Source organism: Planococcus citri, chromosome 2, assembly GCF_950023065.1.
Source record: "Planococcus citri chromosome 2, ihPlaCitr1.1, whole genome shotgun sequence".
Lineage (NCBI taxonomy): Eukaryota > Metazoa > Arthropoda > Insecta > Hemiptera > Pseudococcidae > Planococcus > Planococcus citri.
This window is the reverse complement of record NC_088678.1, coordinates 29,586,667-29,611,392: the sequence shown is the minus strand read 5'-3', so window position 1 is coordinate 29,611,392 and position 24,726 is coordinate 29,586,667. Positions and strand designations below refer to the sequence as shown.

General features: G+C 34.9%; 3 protein-coding genes across 3 annotated transcripts; 1 reads left to right on the top strand and 2 right to left on the bottom strand.

The window, feature by feature from the left end:
- Nucleotides 1-269: 269 nt before the first annotated feature.
- Etf-QO (electron transfer flavoprotein-ubiquinone oxidoreductase) lies at nucleotides 270-24,544 on the top strand. The gene is made up of 11 exons (XM_065349578.1): nucleotides 270-438; nucleotides 542-646; nucleotides 711-863; nucleotides 937-1,095; nucleotides 1,166-1,362; nucleotides 1,448-1,660; nucleotides 21,964-22,139; nucleotides 22,227-22,435; nucleotides 22,842-23,021; nucleotides 23,096-23,317; nucleotides 24,240-24,544. The coding sequence occupies exons 1-11, from the start codon at nucleotides 423-425 to the stop codon at nucleotides 24,401-24,403; spliced, it is 1,794 nt and encodes a 597-aa protein (XP_065205650.1). The 5' UTR covers nucleotides 270-422; the 3' UTR covers nucleotides 24,404-24,544.
- LOC135835359 (putative gustatory receptor 28b) lies at nucleotides 1,504-6,971 on the bottom strand. The gene is made up of 4 exons (XM_065349579.1): nucleotides 6,564-6,971; nucleotides 6,418-6,486; nucleotides 6,240-6,329; nucleotides 1,504-2,270 (listed from the first exon to the last, which is right to left on the bottom strand). The coding sequence occupies exons 1-4, from the start codon at nucleotides 6,966-6,968 to the stop codon at nucleotides 2,055-2,057; spliced, it is 780 nt and encodes a 259-aa protein (XP_065205651.1). The 5' UTR covers nucleotides 6,969-6,971; the 3' UTR covers nucleotides 1,504-2,054.
- Nucleotides 10,251-15,904, bottom strand: LOC135835357 (uncharacterized). Its single transcript, XM_065349577.1, has 2 exons — nucleotides 15,767-15,904; nucleotides 10,251-12,973 (listed from the first exon to the last, which is right to left on the bottom strand). The coding sequence occupies exon 2, from the start codon at nucleotides 12,929-12,931 to the stop codon at nucleotides 10,832-10,834; it is 2,100 nt and encodes a 699-aa protein (XP_065205649.1). The 5' UTR covers nucleotides 12,932-12,973; nucleotides 15,767-15,904; the 3' UTR covers nucleotides 10,251-10,831.
- Nucleotides 24,545-24,726: the final 182 nt, after the last annotated feature.

The window sequence follows — 24,726 nt, the reverse complement described above, 5'->3', positions numbered from 1 at the left end:
TTCAGATGATGATATTATTTATTTTTCATTTTTTTTCAAGAGTTCATGTCACTCAAAAAAAAATAAAAAAATTAAAAACACAAACATCAAAATATCAACCAATCGCCGAACACCAATGCGTAAATTATAACTTTCTATTCGATTCAGTCTGTGTGACGTCATCAAAACACCGACAGCCCAAAGTGCGTCAATCAGCACTTCGTAACCTTGCGTAGTCACGGGTTTGCAGCCTTGTTTAGCCTTGTTATCAAATTGGTTTCTAAACTTGTAACTACAGCGAGTTGGCTTGTTTCGCGACCATCTCGTTACACAACAGTTCAAGCAACAAGCAGAAGTGTTTGTCATTTAATTTTTTACGTATCAGATTCATAACAAATCAAGTTTTTAAAATGTACTAGCTAAGGTGACATTCATCTGTCAAAATGATACTACCTACAGGTAAAACACTTTAGTCAGTAGCTTTAGCTTTTATTCAGATTCGGTTCATAATTTATCTATATCGTTTATCAAACAATACTGACCATGGTTATATATTTTACAGGAAGAATAGTCGCACGACTATCTCGTAAATATTGGCACACGACACAGAGAACAATCACTACCCATTATACGATAAAACCCAGAGATAAAGATCCAAGATGGAAAGGTACGTAATCTAGTCCATTCGCAGTATGAAATATTCGCGAAAAATAACACATTTCGTGTTTCAGACGTCGATATGGAAAGATACGAAGACGTAGCTGATATTGTCATCGTTGGTGGAGGTCCATCTGGTTTATCAGCTGCCATTCGTTTGAAACAACTATGTAACGAGTTTAATAAAGATTACAGAGTATGTGTGGTGGAAAAAGCTTCCGAAGTGAGTAAGTAAATCGTTACGAATAGAATCATCGCGATTCTAGATATAAAAGTAAATCACACCGTGTAATTCTTCAGGTGGCCATATTCTATCCGGCGCTGTAATCGAAACGAAAGCTTTGGACGAATTATTCCCCAATTGGAAAGAACTCGATACACCTTTAAAAACACCAGTTCTCGAAGACAGTTTCGCATACTTAACCGAATCTAAACGTTTCAATGTGCCAGTTTTCCCAGGTTTGTTAAAATTTACCCTCTATACGATAATTTCATTCGGAGCTATTAAAAATATAAAATGTTGTTACAGGATTACCGATGTATAATCATGGGAATTACATTGTTAGGCTAGGCCATTTTGTTAGATGGCTTGGCGAACAAGCCGAACAATTGGGAGTGGAAATATATCCGGGATGTGCGGCTGCTGAAATATTATATCACGAAGATGGCTCGGTGAAAGGAGTAGCTACTGGAGATGTAGGAATTGCTAAGGATGGATCTCCGAAAGTATGCTCGTACAAATACGATTTACATAAGATATTCTTCGAGCTGGTGGTTTTTTATAACTCGTATTTGATTATTTTCATCTCAGGATACTTTCGCTCGTGGTATGGAATTACACGCCAAAATTACAATTTTCGCCGAAGGTTGTCGTGGTCACCTGACGAAACAACTAGAACAAAAATACAATCTCAGGGATCAAGCTGAATCGCAGACGTACGGTATCGGTATTAAAGAAATATGGGAAATTGATCCGAGTAAACATAAACCTGGCAGAGTTGAACATACCATTGGTTGGCCTTTGGTAAGTTGACGGAAAAATTAACATAATCGATGTTAATATTCATATTGCAATAAGTAAGAGTAAAGATAAACATGTAAACTTCGTAATCGATTATGACGTTGAAAAGATAAGCACGGGAAACTCTTAGTTATCACATTCCGATTCGGGTCTCATTACGTAATCTCCGCTTTTCATTGAAATCATTCTTGAGATTAGGAGTGTCTGGGTTTAATGTTGTGGTTTTTTTGGGCAAGGGGGTGATTTTTTACCCTGTACATGGCCCCTTTTGATTTTTTTTTTGAATATGTCAGTATGAATGTATTTTTTGGATTATTTCTAATTTTGACGGTTATAACTCTTCAACTGTAGTGCGCATTGCGTAATTATTTCGAATTGACCTTTACAATTGAACTTTCTACTCTGATAGGTCAGAAGTAGTGTAGTTGTAGAACATTAGGGATGTGAAATCGGTATATTGGTACGTTGATGTCGTTGACATCAGCAAATCATTGTTGAAAATAGCTTCTACGATGTGGATTGGTCTTAGCAGTAACTGAATCGGAGAAATTGACGCCAAAGTGTCTTGAAACTGAAGCAAGATGATAACGTATGTGATTATAAGTTCGATCATCTGAAAGCATAAAATAATTACTTCTTATTAAAGATTTCAAAATACATTTTGTAAGCGAAAATTTACATCTTTGATGGTTAAATAATGTGAGAAGTTGAAAAATAATGTTCAAGTTGTTTTTAAAAATGACATCATTTAGTAAGAATATTTTTCGATATTCCTGAAACGGTTTTGCTACTTTTTGATAAAATCCTCATCCATCCACGTTTTATCAACTTTGAACTTCCTTTGTGTCATTTAATAATTCTTTTATCATGTTATACGATATTTTTACTAAATACTGAAACTCTTTATCAATTTTTGGTAATTTTTAGTGATGTCTACGCTAATTGTGCCTAGATTACTGTATTTTTTCTGTTTTTTTTTTTTTTTTTTTTTTTTTTTTTTTTTTTTTTTACAAAATTTTGCTTAAGTATCTTGATTTTAAGATTACCTATCTCAACTGTTTTTCATTTTCAACTGCTTTCGTGATCAAATTTTCGGTCAATTTTTGCCAAATTTTAGCCTATTTACCAATTTTTGAATCAGTTTGATAATTTTGACCTAATTTTATTCAATTTTGAATTTTTGGGTAATTTTTAGTAGTCTAGAGAATATTTTTTTATAAAATTTTGTTCAAATTTTGAGGTACGACACGTCATCATCTATTGGCCATTTTCAAACGTTTTGATGCCATTTTAAAAAGTTTTGACGACGTTTTCAGCAACTTTTGCTCAATTTTGATCCAAGGTGTCGAACGGCCATGAAAGTCATGAAAAGTCATGAATTTTGCTCGAAACACACTTGAAAATTTTTTATAGTAAAAGCTCATAAAACGAAAAAAAATAAAAAAATCGTTCAAAAAATCAGAAAACTGAAATATCTACTTTCCTACAAATTAAAAAAAATTCCTTGCAGTTCCAAGTTATTTTTTTGGGGGGAGGGGGAAGGTATTTTCATGCGGTAAAAATGTGAAAAATGGGTCATGAAGAAGTCATAATTTTTTGCCTGGAAGATTTGCAATTTTCTATTATAATATCATCAATGTTTAAATTTCAGTGACTTGTTGTCCATTTTACAGTTTTTATGGCGATTTTTTTGTAATTTTTACAAAATTCAATTTCATTTTAATAATAGATACCTATTTAATCACTTTTTAACAATATGAACGATCCACTTTTCGGCTTTTTGAAAAAAAAATTACTCAAATTTCAAGATATTTCATCAACTTTCGTTGTTTTTAATCACTTTTATTTAATTTGAAAAAATTTCAAGAGAAGAAATTTGTACTTGGAGCTCAAAGTTTACCATCAGTGGAGTGTGATTATCTGATTAATATTTCATTTGAGACCTATTTTTTGATAGTTTGAGCACAAGTTGAAAAAATCAGTTCAAATCGATTGTTAGGAAAATTTGATATTTTAGAATGTTTTTTCCAGAAAAAATTGAAATAAATTTTTGAATAAAACTAAAGGTCCCACAGTGGGTTGTGACTTGTGAGCACCCTCAAAACGGGCGTAATTCAAAAACTTATAATGAACCCTAAAACAATGGTACAATGACATCCTCCCTTATATTTTTGGGGTCGCAGAATACAAATTTAACAATATTTTTTTTGTAGGAGTGGGGGTGAGGGGCTGAGGGGGACAAAAATTTCAAAATTCGACTATAATGATGTGTGATATGTCGAAATGTATGTTTTCGAGGGTGTAGATAACGAATTTGACAATATTATTCTTGTAGGGGTGGGGGTGAGGGGCTGAGGGGGGGCAAAAAATTCAAAATTTGACTATAATGATGTGTGATATGTCGAATTGTATGTTTTTGAGAGTGTAGATCACGAATTTGACAATATTTTTTTCGTAGGGGTGAATTGAATTGTGAGGGACGAAGGGGATGAAAACGGTGAAAATTCAAAATTTGACCATAATGATGTGTGATATATCAAAATGTACCTTTTCGAGGATGTAGAAAGGGTGAAGGGTGGGGAATGAAGAATTTTCTTTTGGGGAACCGTCAAGTTGTAACATTTAAACAAAATTCACTATGATTTTTCACTATAATTGACTGTTGTGGTCGCCGGGGCATTTGGGGGCAAAAATGGCAATTGACATCTTGAAATACACCATCTTAAGTGTTACTAGCCGCTGGAATTTCCCGTGCATCTACGTGCAAAAATTTGTTCTATTCCTATTTATGCAGCAGAATAGGCAAAACACAGAGTTTTAACGTAAATTATACCTCTATAAGTACTTTATAAAAACTAAAATCGAGTAAATTGATGAAAATTACTCACTTTCAGTTGAATTATGCATACTGGGTACATTTCGACATATCACACATTATTATAAGTAGTCAAGTATTGAATTTTTCGCCCCACCTCTCATCCCCTCATCAGCAACCCCTACAAAAAAACTATTGTCAAATTCGTATTCTGCGACTCCAAAAACATAAGGGAGGATATCATTGTACCATTGTTGTAGGGTTCATTGTAAGTTTTTGAATTACGCCCGTTTTGAGGGTGCTCACAGTCCACTGTGGATCCTACGAAAAAAACTAAATACAAATAAGGTAAAACTGCCTATTAGTACGCACCGCCTATTAGTACGCATTGCGTTTTTCTCGCGTTTGGTAACACTGATCGAAAATTTGACCACACCATGACGTAGCTGACTAATGACCCTAGTTTCTCCGAAAAAATCACGCAGTTTGATTGAAAACTCTGTCTCTGAGAACAGTTTGAATGAAAAACTGTGTTTTGGATTTTTTTTTCATCAAAATGGGAAATGAGATTGAACATATTAAAATAATGTTATTTGGTAAGTATCTTATACCAATCGATCCGTAATTTTATGTAGTTTCTTATGAAAAAAAAGACATTTCGAAAATATTATTTTATTATAGAGCTAGACATCATTTTATGTCAGAACAAAAAACTTCCTATAAGTACGCACCTCCTAAGTCCTATTAGTACGCATCATTTTTGCATGTAAATTTTCATTTTTTTTGATCATTTTGCATTAAAATGAATAAAGTTAGCTTAAATTGGTATTTAGTCCATCTAAGTTCAAGATTATGAAGTCTGATCATGATACTGACACTAATTTCAAAAAAACGGACAAAAAATATGATGTTAAAAAAATGTATTTTTTTAAAATCTGAAAACTTTGCTTTTTCGGATATTTGAATTGCTAATTTGGTTTTTTTCACAGTAATTCCCTCTAAATATGGCATTACACTTTTTCAGTGCTTTTTGTTGGATTTTTTACCATTTTCAACGTGTATTTACTCATGCGTACTTATAGGCGGACGTTTGCGTACTAATAGGAAGGTACCTTCCTATTAGTACGCATTTGAGTTGTCCTCATTTTTGCGTTATTACAAAAAAGCAGCAATGGGAAACTCAAAAGTGAGTAAGCAGTTATGTAGCCAAGGGTTCAAAGTTTATGTGTACAAAATTTCATAAATTTTTATGCACAACTCTGGGAGCTGGAGCGTCTCAAACCTTAACCGCGTACTAATAGGCGGTCTTACCTTAATGTGGAGCACAACATTACTCATCAGTAGGATGGGTCAATGGTGGTAATCGATTTGTTATGTAAATGAATTTTCAGATTTTCATCTCTACATTATTCTTTTTGTAGAAAATTAATGAACTCCAATTATTAGGCTATTTCAGCCATTTTCAAAAATTTGCCAAAAATCGAAAAATCAACTTCAGAAGCTCAAAATTTGGTTCTGAGGCCTGAATGAAGGTGACATGTTTTTTCAACGAGCCTCCGGCTCTACCAGAGTCTACTGGTTGCAAAGGCTCACTTATCAGAAATAAGTATAGGTATGTAGATTATTGTTTAATTTTCAAAATGAAGCGATTCAATTTTGACCTTCCTTGCCCCCTCCTCAATCTACCTCATGATTTTGACCCTTTCTTCCTCTCCCCTCCCAATCAACCTCCAAGTCCAACTTAATTCAATTCGATAGATTTCTCACCGCAGTAGTTAGTGAAGGTTTCAAACTGAAGAATTCATGCACCGAAAAATCAATGTGACGATGTAACAGTTGTATTGAAAATATCAGCAACTGAAACATACGAGCAAAAATGGTTAAAGTTTTCGTAAAGTGAGACTCATAAATTTGTACTTAAATTGTTTTGAAACTCATTTTTCACCTCATATTCAATTTGCTCTTCCTGATCCTCGTCGATTAGGTCGTGAATCAGAACATGAATTCGTTTGGCCTGGGCAAAATAAAATTCATTAACGTTTTAAAATCTCTATCGCAAACCATAAATCTGTACCATCAAAATAATCCAACCTGATTAACAGTATTTGATGCCACATTCACGACGTAAATTACCGGCGAAGTCAACAACACGATATACATCAGAGTAAACACATGAGTCCACAATTGAGGCGAGTGATCGTTGGAATCACGTACCAGAGCTGTAACGATATTGTAATGGACCGGTAACACGCAGAAAAAAATCACTCTCGGTATCATGAGCATGAATTGAGCCCCGTAAACGTTATTAATCTGCGTAGAAATCTTATACAACGTGAAATGTATGTGATTAATTTTATTCAAGCTATACACGTCCAAATTCGAGATAACCTGTATCACGTTCGAGTACTTAAAAGTGTCGTTCTCCTGCAGCGAATTTTCCAGCTGGGTATTTATCAAAATGAACCTTTCGCGTAAATGAATCATAAAATAATCCATTTGAAAAACAACCAGCCAGGTTACCGGTAGAACGTAGAATTCTAAATATGTAAACGATGGGAAAACATTCTCTTCGGTGGCTTTGAAGTAAATGAAAATAAACAGCAGGGAAACAGCTACGGTGAAAATTGCCTGGATACTTTGTCGCTTTTGAATACCCTTAAATTTGAAATCCGGTTGTAAATGCGTGATAATGGCGTCAGCATCGGAGAAACCTGTCGCAGAAGCGAAACCAAGTGTTATGTTGGCGAATTAATGAATAAATAGGTAATCGGTTTCGAGCGAATAGCGTTATTTTGTCGCGTTTTAATTACCTTCTATTATCGCTTTGATGGATCCTCGATTAATAATCGGTGCTATAATACAAATAATACTGAAAGCTGTATTCATTAACGCGTATCCGACGTAAAGAAGAATATTCGTGTTGCTGGTCTCGGTTCGTTGTATTTTTTCAACGTGTAAAAATAACGAAAGCATTAAAATCGAAAGTAAAATCACGCTGTAGAATAGCGAGATACATTTGAACCTCAAATCGCGATTCTGATTGAAGGGAAATAAAGCCAATAGGCTGCTGAGTGAAAATATAGTCGTGTCTTTGATTTTAAAGTTGGTTCGAGAAGCTTGTCCAGATAGGACGTGCTCCATTGGATCCGAAAATTCTGCAAAATATGCCAAAATAACGATGAGTCGTAAAATTAAAAATAAGATGGTACCGTTTGCGAACTTACCTCGTAAATTTTGACTCCAATGGGTATAATTTTACAAGTACGAAACACACGAGCAATATGTCATTTTGAAAAGTGAAAACTGAACCCTGACACTCCAAAAGTCTGATAAAAGGATTATTTTCGTCGATGTTTACATTATGCCTACTTGGCTACCTTCTCGAGTATGTCGCGAAATGAAAATTAATATCTTAATGGAATTATTGCCGATGATTCGTCGTAAGTGGTCCGATTCTATGGTGAAATTTTTTTTAAATGGACATGTTTTTCAAATTGCTGGTCGTGAATTTCTAATATGTACTTCGCTGAAAATCAAAAAAGTGGTAATCAACTTCTGCATTTGACTCAAAAGTTCTGCATTTTTCATTCAAAATCAAAATTCATAGTTTATTTGGTGCTATGAATGAAAGCTGTGAAAAAGCTCAGTTTGGTGAGCCAGTGTCGTTCTCATTTCGAAAAACTACTCAAGAAATAAAATCAGGAGAGAGTTTTTTGAAGAACGAAGGAAAAATCTGAGAACACTCTACTGAAGATCCAGGATTCTGCAGGAAGTTTGAAATGATTTGACATAATTTCTGTGTATAAGTCTGAATTAAGATTTGAAGAATTTGTTGGACGCCCTGTTTGGAAAATTTTGAGTTTGATCTTCCATTTCCATCCCACAATGATTATTTGGGACCTTTTCCGAAACACTTGAAGCCATGCCATACCATTCACTTGAATTTAGTTGAATTTCATAAGGCTTGATTGAAATTAGAAATAATTCACCATATCGTTAGAAACATTGTCTATTTGAATTCTAATTGGATTTGGTCCAATAAGCAAACATACGTACGTAGCCTACTAAGTATTTTATCAATACGAATTCTCTAATCTAATCCCTTCGTTCCCAAACTGATGTTATTTCGAGCCAAAACTTGTAAGGAAATGTACAGAGGAGGGGTAAAACTGAAAAAGTTTTTTATTTGTCATGTTGTGTATCGTCTTTTAAAGTTACTATAATGTCTACTAAATAAAAGTGATGACGAAGAAGTTCAGTCAATTCTCGTTTGGCCCTATCAAAGCTAGAAAGTTTTTTTTTTTTTTTTTTTTTAATAAAAAGCTTTCGACGAGTACTGGCTGGGTTATTCCACGTCAATTGGACCAAGAAGTGGTAGGTGGGTTCGGCGATTTTTTTGAAATTTTTCCTGTGGAAAGACCTTCTGAAGGGATGACCAATGGCGCAAATCGCAGCCCTCTAGCCCATTTTTAACGACAGCCAGGGGGTGTCAAAGTTTTCAGTGAACCTAAAATATCATCCATTTCAGCAGTGGATTACTCGATAACCAAGATACCTACATAAATGCAACTTTTCCCCATAGTTAGGGGTTTTGAAAGGCTTTTTGGTGATATCATAAAAATCAGTGTTGCCACTTTTTTTTGTACAAAAAATTACCTCAAAAAGTTTCAAAACGTAGTTTTCATATTGTTCCGACGCTCAAAAATTCTGAAAAAAACATATTATGAACAACTTTTCGTGCTGAAAAACATATTAAAAAATTGAGATGACACCATGTCGCAAAGTCGATTTAAAAAAATTTAAAGTTTGCGAAGAAATGGGTTTTTTTGATTTAAAACATGAAAAAAAGTTTTGATTGGTGAAGTTGACCCATTTGACCCCTATTTTTACGTATCCCTTAAAAAAGTTGACTAACCACAAAAAAATCAAAATTTTGAGTGAATTGAAAAAATAAACGAATTTTAATTTTTTTGCTATGAGTGTAATTTTTATCAACTTTTTCATGAAATACGTCAGAAAGAGGTCAAAATAAGACAACTGCATAAATTTCAACTTTTTTTGATGTTTGAAATTGAAAATTGAATTTTTTTCGAATTTTGATTTTTTTGTGAGTTTATTTCATCAAGTGAAGGGGTTTTTTGTGATATAGATTGTTTTGAAAAGAGGAAAATTTTTGGACTAGGGAACGTAAGTGAGTAGGAATAGGTATAGGAATTTTACTGTTGAGATAACTGGGGTGAGTTTATATAGGAAATAATAACCTACCTATATCAACATAAATTAATGCTCTAATAATATGGAGATAGCTTTCGAGTAATCTCAAACCAAAACAGGGGAACATATCTATTTACAAGGTAGACAGAGTCTACAATCATAAACCATTTTCGGACAATGTCCTAGTCTTATCTAACTCGAACTGTAATTAAAAATTACGTACATTTTAATTCTAAGAATAAAATGAGATGGTCACATATTGAAATCTTTTACTAGATTATCTTATTTGAAAACTAGGCGAATTAAATCCTTAACTGGATTATCTAAATTGCAAGCTTAAGAAAAAACCATCTCCTTGATTATCTAATTAATAAGTTGCGACTACAATTCTTAGCTGAATTATATAGTAGCCTAGTTTGAGAAAGCCCTAAATACTGCCCGGAACTATGGCATGAGGAGTTACCTCAGCCTAGCCGGTTTGCTCGAATTAAGAACTTACTCCATTTGATGCATACTCAGGAACTAAAGTTGAAAATAAATCATTTGAAATAATTCGAACTCGTGTACCGAAATATTACACCATTTAATAATTGAAAAAAGAATGTTCACTTATTACATTATCAAAAAGATAAAATACATTCGAACAAACACGTTCATATACTCGAATTACCGAAAATATACTGACGTTAGGTAGGTAAGTACCTAACGTCATAAGCTATCAATTTTCCCACCTATGATTTTAACCTTGAAGAGGATCGTCGAATTTATGCCAATGTAATTGCCTAACTATTTCTATTTAGGCATCCTTACATGACATAAACTCTCCCCCCGACAAAAAGAAAATCGATAGGAGGGGAAAATTGACACTATACAAAAATTTTGGAACAAAAACATTCTATCTAATATTACATCAAACATTCGGTTAACAACATATTTACATTTTTATCAAAAAGATACAATTAAACGAGTACAAAATCAAAAAGATATGAAAAACGATTAATAATCGGAAAAACACATCATCCAAAAAACAAAAATACACGACAATTACAAAAAGTTAGTACATAGATTCAAAACATAACCGAAAACCGATACAAATCACTCGAGTACTAAACGAAGAAAAAATCTAAACCATTACATTTCTTTGATTATCGACTGCCACGAGTCTGCTTAATTAGGTATCTTTCTATCGGCTGAAATTCGAATTGTAGTTGGTCTCGAGTCATTAAGCTTAAACTCCTCATTATGCCAATTGATCGAACTTCAGGAATCTTGACTTTACATCGAGCTGATCGAGACAAAGGGTTTTGAGGAGGTCCACTCAGGTTGAGAATTACCGTTGATGGATCGTAACTAATGATGTACGGTTCAAGTTGCTGCCGGCCAATTATTACAGTACCATGGTGAGCTTCATGTTTCCTACGAGTTTGGAAATCCACCACATGACACTTAATACTGTGGGTTTCATTGACGTGAAAATGAATATCCGGTGTCAACTTTATCGGCACGTCAGTGGTTCTTCGCGATACCAATCGGAATTCATCTAGCCAAGGCACGTATATCGCTTTGGCATGATCGAGCACCTCAAAGTTGAAAGAGACGTATGGATCGAAGAAAGTCAAAGCAGCATCGTTGACCAGAGACACTTCGAGGGTAGGATCGAAAATAATTTCCAAATTATCGTTATGTATCTTCCCCAAAATCGTCAATAAGAAATTAAAACTCGAGTCGCGATTATAAGACCATATCGGTGGTACAACGTGAATTGCTGGAAAAATCTCATTTTTGAATGTACGTCTAACCAGGTTCAAATGATTCCGCCAAGCTACAGCTTCTATGTGAATTCGAGGCCATTCGAATGTCTGCCTTTGTCTATACAAATGGTAACGAGGTATGACTATTTTAAAATGCACGTATGTTCCTCTCGTCATCGCATTCCACAACCTTAAATAATGGTTCGGGAAATCTCGGTCGGATGGATTCCAGTTAATCGTAATTCGTTGATATTCAGCTGGGAAGTTATGTGGAATGTAGTGTCCGATTTCGCAAATTGGAATTAATTCACGATCCACCAAGTCATTTGAAAAAATCTGTGGTCCATCGATTTCACCGTAATTCAAATTTGGGAATCTCACAGAGAGGTATTTTGGCGATGGTTGAATTGGAACAGCCGCAGGTACTCGAATTGGATTATCCGTATTAGTAGCTTCATCATTAGTCGATTTCGATTGCGAAAAAGAAGTAGTAGGCTGACTTGACGTAGAGGCGACCGGTTTGATGGACAATTCTTTATTCGCTTTAAACTTTGCCACTACTTCGTCAATGGTCATGGTGCTCGAAATTGGTGCGTGTGAAGGAGGTAGGAGCTTCGTACTATTCTCAGGAATTCTGACAGCTGGTATACTCGAGTGTTCTTTCTCTATAGCCGACTTTTTCGGATTTGGAATACCTTCATCGGGACTCTTGAGTTGGTTTACTACTTTTCCATCACATCGTGTTAATTTGACTTGTAATTCACGAACGCAGCGCTGATCATTGGTGACGGTGACCTTCAAATTATCGATTTTTTGGCAAGTTTTATTCAGGAGCTCGATTACTTCTTCAGACTCAGAGTCAGTGACAAAATCCTCGTCACAATAGTCGTCGTAATCACCGGGTTTTGTATCGTCCGTAAATTCTACTTTTTTCTTCTCTTTGCTGTTCGTTTCAGGTGAGTCTACCGGGTATTCAATTGCGAGCATTTTGGCTGGAATTTCGGATTGCAAATTGGATACTGATTCGGTTGAGTTATCCGCTCCATGACTTACGTTCGAACTCGTAGGCTCTGGATTCGGCGTTACGCCGTTTACGGACGGTTTCCAGAGGGTTTTGATTGAATCATCGATGAAACTCGCAAGACCCAAAATCTCGAACGTGACAGATGATATAAAATTCGAATAAGCAGGAACGTCTGAAGTTAGGATCGGTTTTAACTCCTCAAATTCTCCGGCGGCGAGTGACATTGCGATGAAATCACGTATATAGAGTTCGATACGATGGAATTCACTTTCTACGTAGACTTGTTCGATATCGGCAGCTAACTTCATCTGTGCAATAGCATTGCGTATTTTGTATTCAATTGGGCAGTCGACTTTGGCGAAGATCATTCGTAGACGGCGATTTTGGTTCGAACGCGTAAACAAAACTCGAGTCTCAAGATTCTCTGGCATACATTCGAAATCACTGTAGCTTTCTTTCGTCGTCTTCATCGGATGAACATGATTCCGATTACAAATCGAATACGCTTTATTCTGTGAACATAAAAATATTTACAAATGTACAGGTTAGAATAATTCTATGAGGCTTGTAACGATTTACAATCTATTCAATTTTCAAATAAGATAAAATAAAAGAGAGACAAGAAAGAAGACTCAGACAAGAAGGCAAAGACTCCTATTCTTTTGGTGGAGGCTTTATATCATCAGTTGTGTGGTCATATTTTTTTAGATGTCGAATATTCTCTCGTATTATATGACCTGGTCGATTTTCGTCTTCTAATTCATATACGTTAATGAAAGGTTTCTTAATTATTTTATAAGGACCTTTCCATTGATGACATAACTTCGCAGCGACACCTTTAGCTTTTGATGATCTTGGATGATTTCGTACAAAAACTCGTTCACCTTTCTCCAAAATAATAGGCTTACGATATCGACTAAAATAATCGAGTTTTCGGTCTCGATCTTTTTTCATATTTTCTTGAATCTTTTGAAGAATATTTGATGGTAAAACTCGCTTTTTTACAATGTCGACCAATGGATCTGGAACTAATCTTCTCTTCACAGCTTCAAAGGGTATATAACCTGTTACAGTACTTTCTGTATAATTAAGTTTCTTTTCAATATCAGGCAATATTTGAAACCATGATTTTTGTTTGTCACTTAAATATTTCCTGATACTCGAACCAACAGTACTCATAATTCTTTCAGCTGGATTGCTATTTGGAGTGTAACGTGACGTATATCGAACTTTAACATTCATATTTTTCCAATAATCTCGCCAATAATTTGAAGAAAACTGAGGTCCATTATCACTTAGCACAATTTTCGGAATTCCAAATTCATTCATCCATATTTTAACTTTTTCGATCAAGTTAGTCGAGTTATTGGCTTTAATCGGGTACAATCGAACATATTTTGTAAAATGGTCTTCTACTACGAAAATAGTATCACATCCAGCTGTACTAGGAGGTAGTGGACCAAAATTATCAACGCAAATCATCTGATTGAAGTACTCTGAAGTTATAGATTGAATTGGTCCATATAATCGAGTTGAAGTTTTTTGAGAAACTTGGCAGGAAATACATTCGTTCACGAACTGATAGACCTGAGTAGTCATTCCAGGCCAATCAAAATGACGTCGTATTATCTTAATTAACTTGGTAATTCCAACATGGCCGTATTCGTAGTGATAGTGTTGGATGACTTCACGTTGTAAACTTTTGGGAATAAATATTCTCCAATCATAATCATTTTGGTTCTGATACACTACTAATTTCAATTTATCATCAACTCGAGTTTTTTCTGGAAATTTCAAAATGTAATGACGTACTACATCATCATTATTTTGAACAGCTCGAAGACGTCGAAATTCAGTATATAAACACTTTGGTGGTACATAGTCAAATAGAAACACCGTGAAATTCTTATCATTTTCAGTGATGTTGAAAGAATACCTTGAGAGGAAATCTGCGATCGAATTTTCACATCCAGAAATATGTTGAATATTCACTCTGAAGTTATCTAGGTATAATAACCATTTCATAATCCTATTTGGTAATAATTCATTTTTCTTCAAATAGGTTACAGCGATATTATCTGTATATAAGTTTACTTCATTTCCAGCTAATAGGTAGTAATTTTTGGCTAATAAATGTACCACTGCTAGTAACTCGAGTTCCATCACTGAATAGGATTTTTCATATCCTTTCAAAACTCGGGATGTAAAGGCAATTGGCATCATCCAATCAGTTTCATCTGCTCGAATTGGTTGCATAACTACTCCTGCGATGGCCTTCGTTGAAGCATCGGTATAAACGTAAAAAGGCTTTGTAAAGTCTGGATATGCTAACAACGTTTCTTTCGCCAATTCTTTCTTCAATAACTCGAAATGCGCAATATTTTCTTTCGTCCAAATAAATCCACCTTTATTTGTTGTCATCGCATAAAGGGGAGCGCAGAGTAGACTGATTCTGGGCATGTACTCTCGGTAGTATTGAAACATGCCCAAGAATTGCTGGAGGCTTTTTACGTCTTTTGGAAGCTCAAAATTCAGTATAGGCTCGATTTTTTCGGGATCCACCTGGACTCCCTCATCAGAGAAAATCATTCCAAGGTATTTAATTTTACGACGACACCATTGCGTTTTTCGAAGATTGAGTGTCATTCCAGCGGCTTTTACTTTTTCTAGGAATATTCGAATGTGTTCAAGATGTTCTTCGATTGTTCTTGAATATATGATAACATCATCGACGTATACGCCTGTGAATTCTTCACATCCACGAAGTACCAATCGTAATGCATATACGAATGCTGCGAGACTATCCTCAGTACCAAATCCCACAACGGTCATGACGAAAGGAATACCGTCAATGGTAAATGATAGCACGCATTGTTGGTCTTCAGCAAGTTTAATTTGTAGAAAGCCATTGTTGAAATCGAAAATTGTGAAGTATTTCATGTCCTTGAACTTCATACGCATGTGGTTAATATTCGGAGGTTCAGTCGAATGTCTCAAAATAAATTCATTCAAAGGACGACCATCTAGGCAAATTCGCACTTTACCGCCACCTTTATCGACAAAAACGAGACCTAACTTATAAGGAGATTGACGTTCTACTACCTTACCCTCTTTTTTCCATTTTCTTATAATTTCGGCTACACCATCTTCATATCTATGAGGAATCGGTCGAGTCTTACACCATACTTTATGAGGTGGTGGCAATTTATTACCAACGAATGCAAATCTATGTTCATAACAATTGCATAATCCTATCCTATTCTCAAAAGGCTCACAATTGTTATAGATATGTTTACGCAACGTACCTTTATGCTTAGTTGAGAGCTCGGTGCCTTCAACTGCTTCTTCTATTTTGTACTGCAGTTCTGTCTCGATAACGTAAGCTGGATTCTCACTGATCGAAAATATTTCTTCAGGTTTCATCAATGTAATGAACTGGACCTCTTTGAGTGGCTTCTGTTTAGGATCTTTGTTTAACTCGAAATTAGCTGGATTTTTGTCAGCATCTTTGTAAGGAATTTTAAACGTTCTATTTTGCATAATCGTAACATTCGGATCCGTGACTTCGACGTAATTACCAGCGGTATGAATTACCATTTCGAATTCGCTCATTAAATTTCTGCCAATAATTAAGGGAGTATTCAGATCTTTCACAACGAATACTTGGATATTGTAAACTCCCTTTTGTGGCTTTTGGCATGGAAAACTCATTGGTACGTATGCCATTTTGTTGATTTTCGGATGAGATTTCGTTGCGGCCAAAGAGAATTTTTGTCCCATCCCTTCAGCTCGAACTTCGCTTTTCCTCAATTCTGGGTACTCAGCTACTATGCGTTCGAATACATTTTCATTCATCAGTACGTGGGAGCACCCATTATCAAGTAATGCATCTACATCGATTTTGCCAAACTGGACAGTAATTTTCGGCGATACATCTTTGTTTTTATACTCGATCTCGATAGGATTTAAAACATCAATTATGCTATCGTTCAAATTGAATGAAACTGGCTGATCACTTTTTCCATAAGTTCCATCGAGTAGATTATCGCGTTCTTTTGATTCTTTGTCTCTTTTTGGAAATAAATTTACTTTGCAATATTTCTTGAAAAAACTGCACATTTCGTAATGCAGTTTGCTAAGTTCACAATATTTCCATTTTGCATAACCAGGTAATTTCGAACTCGATTTTCCGCTATCATATAATTCTCCTTTAGGTTCATAGAGAATTTTGCCTTCAGCGACGTACTTGAACCATTTATTTTCAGAAGGAACCAGTTCATTTCTTTTAACAAATGGTGAAAAAGCATTCCAAAAAAGACATTTTTCTTGATTTCGAGTTGTAAAATAAATTGTTTTATTTATTTCCTCAAGAACATCCCAATAATCTTTTGTTGGTGTAGGAAAGTTTATCGGAGGAATCAACGCTAATACGATATTTGGTATTTGATAATAATCTCTAAGTTTTGATACAAGTTTATTCAATTCATTCTGGAACATTGAACTGTCGAATTTCTTGAAAATCGATTCTTGCAAACCCAGATGAACTAAAGCGTGATCAGTTCCAAAAGGAATATCGAATGTTTTTTCTTCAAGCAATTCATTAGCTCTTTTCGCTGTTAATGAATCACCAACTAACAAGTATTCTTCTTCTTCTTTTGCGATGTTGATATTCTCGTGGAATTGTAAGAATTTGAACATTTGTTGACTGCCAATATATAATACACCTCCATTAAAAAGAAATACTTTTTCTTTTTTAGGTATTTCTGGAACAACTGGAGGTATCACTGGAGTATCTTTTTTGTTAATAATCGCAGCCTGATGAGAAGAGGTCGACTTTGATCGATTTGAGGTAGCACCGCGACCGTTGGTGTTACCTAATTCAAGTTTAAATCATCGATCGATATTTCAATTTCATTACATTCGAATTCTTCGTCAAAATTTGGAGGATTTTCAACATCGTAATCTTTGATATTTTTATTCGCGTCGACGTAACAAACTGAAACTCCTTCTTCTTTCATATCGATTTCATTAACACTGCCAACTGCTTTAAATCGAGCTTTTCCATCACGATCAGTACGCTTAAAAATTTGACCTTTATCAAATTTCTCAAAGGGATTAAATTTCTTTGATCGATTATCACTAGAACTACTAGTTCTATTCGAGCTACTTGAACGAGAATCGTCATTAGTTGAAGACGATGAGCCAGATTTTTTCATCTTACTAATTAATGGTTTTACAGCTTGATGGTAATATATAGAAGCGTCCATATCTTTTTTATTTGATATTCCACCATCTTCCATTTCACGAATTTCTTCGATAATATCTTCAATAGTATCACTGGCCGTGCATTCTTTAAAAATTTCGCGATACTCTGGTCCAATTTTAGTCAATAAAACTTGTACGATCCATTTTGCTGTGACTGAGGTATTCCACCTCATTCTTCTCAACCAAAATGTAGAAAAGTCGACGACGCTTTGTTGAGGTTTCTTCTTGTCTTTCTCGAAATTTCGGATATCTCGTTGCTGATTATTGATTGTTGAGAATTGCTTTACTAACTTTATAGCATTCTCGTGCCATGGACCGTCAAATTTTATGGCTTTTTTGTAATTCAATAATTCGGCATGTGACAAGAAAAAATCGAGTGCTAGATTATACTCCTTGTTTGTTCGTACAAGTTGGCGGATTTCATTCTCGAACTCAATTAAAAATTCCTCGACAGTTCTATGATCATCTGAAGCTTTCCAAGGAGTAACTCGAGCTCCTTCACAAATCACTTTGATCGATTTATTACTAGCTGAATTATCAGTACTCGAAAATTCCACTTCATCAATTATTAGTAATGATCTCGAGCCAGGAATCCCAATCTCAAACTCTTCTTGTTTGACGTTCAAATTAAAATTCCGTTGTGGAATTGTAATACAAGTTGGTTGTGGAACAAAATCTCGACCTCCTGCTGAACTTCGATTTGGTTTGTTATGTATAGCAAATTGCATAGCTACAGATTCAGACATTCTTTCATTCGTTATTTCTAAAGCATCAATTAATTGTGCTGCAGACACATTATTCGAATTCTGTGATGTTCCTGCTTCATCAGCACCGGGTAGCAACGATAATCGTTTACGATTAATCTCTTCTAACTCCTTTTGTCTTTGTTTCAATCGAGCATTTTCAGCAATCACGGCTTCGTATTCTTGCTGAGTATGAGACATTTCTGCTGGTTGATATGTCTCGTCGAATACTTCGTTATCTTCCGGTGGAATATCGACTGGAATTCGTATCACGTCACTACTCGTAGAATCGTGCGTTTTTTGCGAGCGTGGACGAAATTTCGATTTAGTTTCTTTATAGAAACCTACTGGCAGTTTCTTTGGTCGCAATTCACGTTCGGGGAAAAATATTTTGGCTCGTCGACGTTCTTTCTTCTCGGCTGAATTTAAATCGAGTTGTTCCGAAGAAGTCGATAAAGATGATGAATTCGAAATTGTTCGAGCTCGATGGTATTTTATATAACCGTCGGAAAATTCAGGATTGTAAACAGTTTCGTTGAACTGGTCTCGAAAACCACTTAATTCTTTATCTATCGAACTATCTGCTTCGTTGGATGTAGTTGTAGTATCGATTTTGTCGTTTGGACTGATAGACAACTCAAGTACAAAACTATCAGATATCGAATACTGGAGAACTGCAGGGTCAGTATAATGAATACTAACAGACGGAGATTTCGTATCTTCGTTGATCTGGATCACAGGCTCTTCTTCGTTATTCACTATGGAGAATAATCAGTAAGTACAAACTCGAGCGTTTACACCGACTTGTTCTGGGCAGTATTTTCCTAACTATCTCTAAAATCCCTAACTGAACTATTTCCCTACTTCAATCAAGGCGATGGTCTAACACAAATATTTTAAAACTAAAACTAATCTAAATTGTCCAAAAACACCTTACGTTGCATGAAAAATTCCGAAAGGGATTCATTACCACGTCAGGCGCCAGGTTACATTTTACATAACCAATTTTGGCAAGTAAAATGCCTTTGGACAACTACACAACACAATAATAGTATAGAAAAATCAAATTCAAACGGTTTCTAAATCTTTACCTCTACAAACGCCATGATAATCGTAATAATAAAAATTCCCAAGTATACAACAGGATCGGATTGATGGAAAATAATCGAATTCGACACAATCTCGCGAAATACTCGAACCACACTTCACTTCAAAGAAACGAAAATTCAATTAAAGATTTACTCTCAAAAGTTCGAAATCGATCGCAAGCACATTACTCGAATTAAATTTCAAATCAAAATCAAAAAACCGCATAAAATATAAACAAATTGCACGTAAACGCAAATACATACGAAGACGAGATGTTTACATTACAAAAGCTAGACAAATACTTAGTAGTAAAACTCAATGTTGCGATCGTTGGAGACTAGAAAGATAAGAAATATAAAATGGCGATCTAATACAATAGAGAAACGAATGCGTACGATTCTGAGAATTTAGTCAACACGATGTTGATTCCTCTATACTCATTTTTTTTTTTTTTTTTTTTTTTTTTTTTTTTCTCGATGAATTTTATTAGAAAAACATAAACTTAAAGCTAAGGCGCATTTCTTATACTCGGGTACTCGAAAATACGCGGGAGAGGGGAATTTAATTTCGTGGCCTTTACCAAAATCCTTCCTAGCCGAGGCTATACAAAGTAATGTAAGAACTACATGTATAAGCGTGTTTTATTATACGTAGTAAATGATGATCGATTTCTGGTGCTTTGTCGATGAGGTACAGATGGTTCGAATTATACGTGTCGTTATCTAGTTTGATTCTGGTACTCGAATGCTGGTACTTTACAAAGTTGGTACAACGAAAAGACTTGTATAATTATCGTTGCTTTCTGCTTGATGTTAAATACACTCTCTCACAAACTAGTTCCCTAAGTAGATAGGTACCTACCTATTCAGTACCTATCCACATGCGGACCGTACTTCACTATCAGGCGAGAGTGTCTCACAATGGAATATAGATAACGCGAGTTATAATTCTATTATCGGCCATATTTTATTACTCGAAACCTATCTTCATGCCTACATTTTGAACACATGTTCGAAGATGAATTTTGACACAAAAAATTTCGAAATTTAAATTTTTGATAGGATTAATTAATACCTATTAAACACACTAAGCCCTGGCCCCACGTTGGGCGCCAAATTAATTTATGTGATATAGATTGTTTTGAAAAGAGGAAAATTTTTGGACTAGGGAACGTAAGTGAGTAGGAATAGGTATAGGAATTTTACTGTTGAGATAACTGGGGTGAGTTTATATAGGAAATAATAACCTACCTATATCAACATAAATTAATGCTCTAATAATATGGAGATAGCTTTCGAGTAATCTCAAACCAAAACAGGGGAACATATCTATTTACAAGGTAGACAGAGTCTACAATCATAAACCATTTTCGGACAATGTCCTAGTCTTATCTAACTCGAACTGTAATTAAAAATTACGTACATTTTAATTCTAAGAATAAAATGAGATGGTCACATATTGAAATCTTTTACTAGATTATCTTATTTGAAAACTAGGCGAATTAAATCCTTAACTGGATTATCTAAATTGCAAGCTTAAGAAAAAACCATCTCCTTGATTATCTAATTAATAAGTTGCGACTACAATTCTTAGCTGAATTATATAGTAGCCTAGTTTGAGAAAGCCCTAAATACTGCCCGGAACTATGGCATGAGGAGTTACCTCAGCCTAGCCGGTTTGCTCGAATTAAGAACTTACTCCATTTGATGCATACTCAGGAACTAAAGTTGAAAATAAATCATTTGAAATAATTCGAACTCGTGTACCGAAATATTACACCATTTAATAATTGAAAAAAGAATGTTCACTTATTACATTATCAAAAAGATAAAATACATTCGAACAAACACGTTCATATACTCGAATTACCGAAAATATACTGACGTTAGGTAGGTAAGTACCTAACGTCATAAGCTATCAATTTTCCCACCTATGATTTTAACCTTGAAGAGGATCGTCGAATTTATGCCAATGTAATTGCCTAACTATTTCTATTTAGGCATCCTTACATGACATTTTCAATTTTTTCAACCAATTTTGATTCTAGAGGCCCCAAATTTAGGTGAGAGGGTCCTAAAATCAACATTGAAAAATTTATAATTTTTTTTTTCAAATTGTATTTTAACCTAACATTAAAAATTTTAACAAATTTGGGACCGTATGCTCCAAAAACAAAATGTTTGTAACTTTTGGATATTGAAAAAAATGAACATTGTTCCCCAATTTCAATTTGAGGATCGTGCTATACTGCTGTAGTCTTATTTTTATTTTTAGGCGAAAAATTGACTCAATTAGAAAAATTTAAGAACCATTCTGTATGATTATTTGGGTTTTAATTTTAATTTAATTTGAATTTTCTTTCAAAAATTCACAATAATAAGATTGTTTAATTTTTATTTTTTCAGGATAAAAACACTTACGGAGGATCGTTTCTTTATCACTTGAACGAACAATCTCCGTTAATAGCCGTCGGCTTTGTTATTGGACTAGATTATACGAATCCTTATCTAAGTCCTTTCAAAGAATTCCAAAGATTTAAGCACCATCCTTCGGTAAAATCCACCTTGGAAGGCGGTACCAGGTATTAAGAAATCGATATTGATAATTTAATTCAAAAAAACAATCGATAACTACATGGTGAATAAATTATTTTTAAATTCTATTTCAGAATCTCGTACGGTGCCAGAGCTTTGAACGAAGGAGGATTCCAAGCTATACCTAAGCTAACCTTCCCTGGCGGATGCTTGATCGGTTGCACTGCTGGATTTTTGAACGTACCTAAAATTAAAGGTACTCATAATGCGATGAAATCAGGAATGCTGGCGGCAGAATCAGCGTTCGAAGAATTATCCAGTGAAAAGTCTTCCCCTACGATTGGTAAGTGAAATTCGTGCCTACTTGAGACTGAAAAAAAATTGCGAGAGTCTCGAATATTTCATCTTCGGTAAATTTCATTTGAAGAATTTATTTCTAGAATAATTTCAAATAATTTTTGAAAATTCAAAATTGATTTTTAAAAATTATTGAATTGTGATTTAAAATTGTTACCCATCGGTTCCGAAGATGAAAGAGAGAATGTAAAGTGAATTTCGTGTTTACTACTCGATTGGATTTAATTTTAATATTTTTTATCAACTTTTTAAATCGTCAAAAAAAGACCAAAATTTAAAAAAATGAAATTCAAAGGTTGATTTTTGCACAGACGCTTTTTCAATTTTTTTGATGATCTGGCAAGAAATTCTTCTTACTGAAAAAATAATTTAATTTGCTTTGATTTCAATAGGTATTGAACCGACTCAATACGAAGAAAAGATCCGTTCCAGCTGGATTTGGAAAGAATTGAAACAAGTTCGAAACGTTCGACCATCGTTCCACACCAGCCTTGGTTTATGGGGAGGAATTTGTTACTCAGGGTTCAGTATTATTGCCAACGGTATCGAACCATGGACCTTTAAATTAGGAAGTACGTATATTTTTTTTTCATTTTTCCTTAGATCGAATTGATGCTAAATAAATGTATTTTTTTCTGTCTCGTAGAACCTGATAATCAAAGGCTGAAACCAGCTACCGAATGTACGCCGATTGAGTACCCCAAACCGGACGGAGTGATCAGTTTCGACTTACTGTCTTCGGTGGCGTTGACCGGAACCAATCACGAGGGTGATCAACCTGCTCATCTAACATTGAAAAATGATGACGTTCCAGTTGACGTTAATTTGAAACTTTACGATGGCCCTGAGGGTAGATTTTGTCCAGCTGGTACGTTTCTCGAGTGATTTTTTACGGTGATGGTGAAATTGCATGCTCTTGAACTTGGGATTTCCTTCGTTATCGTGCTGTCGTCGGTTTTTAAAAAACATACGTGCCAATATTCGTACATTGGATCGAAATCGCGAAATACTGATTCGTATAATCATCGAAATAATTTTGAAAATTGTTGAAAAAAGTGATAAATGTTTATTTTGTTACGTCGTGCTCGTCGTTGTTCGGGTTGAAAGAACGACGAGCAGATATTTGCAATTTACGTCGATTACTGACTTGCATCGATAGGGAGAATAACGAAACGGTGAAAATGTCGACTCGTTTTTCTACGAAATTTCTTAAGAAATTGTAAAAAAAAAAGTGAAAAATTTCCTATTTTTTTGTTGAGTTATCGTACTCCAAAAATTCCTGAAACTTTCAAACAAGTCGTCGAATTATCGTTTAACTTGACTCGAAGGCCAGGTACGAGCCAAGTCGCCTCCGCAGGTCCGACCCTTTTAGCAATACGTAATCATATTAAAGGTACCTGCTTCGTATTCGTATAAAAAAAAAAATTAGACCAACGTGGTGAGAAATTCGAAAAGAAATACGGTCAAATTCACCAAAAAGGGTTATAAAACCTAAGCAAACAACCGTGAATGAACGTGTAAAAAGTTGATACAAAGAAATCGTAGCAGCGAAAACAGTAATTATGCCGTTAAGCGAACGCGAAAGCTGAAATCAAACTAAAAGCATCGAACGGGAGCTTTCGAAACAAAATACTACTTGATAAAAACGCGTCGTCCAGCCGAAGAATTAACTTTTAAAACGCTTTTTGTTCGAATAACGAGATTTACCAAGTTTTCCCCAGCTATAGGCCTCTAAGTACCTAGACCTACGTATAGACAATACGCTCGAATAAAAAATAATCTTATTTCAGGAGTCTACGAATACGTCCCTTTGGAAGATGGTAGTGGCGAAAGGCTGCAGATAAATGCGCAAAATTGTATTCATTGTAAAACCTGTGATATTAAGGATCCCACTCAGAATATTAACTGGGTTGTACCTGAAGGAGGCGGTGGACCTGCTTACGATGGAATGTGAAACGAAGTTCTGCCAAATGTGATATTTTATTTTTAAAAGTCTGAATTTCAATTTTACGTTTCATAGGGTTTTTTTTTGTAGTATTGCGTGTGTGAAAAGACGTTCATTTTATTGGAATTAAAAAATTTGTTACGTATGGAATTCGCGTATTTTGTATTTGCGTTGGTTCCCGTTTATGTGGTCTGGTGGTTTTTTTGTTCTCTCTTCAGGTGATTAATACGGGGGGGGGGAGGGAAATTTTTTGTATTACAGCTTTAATTTGTGGATAGCTTTCAGGAAAGAGTAGATGGGAGGGAAAGAGGGGGGGTCGAGAAAAAATTAAA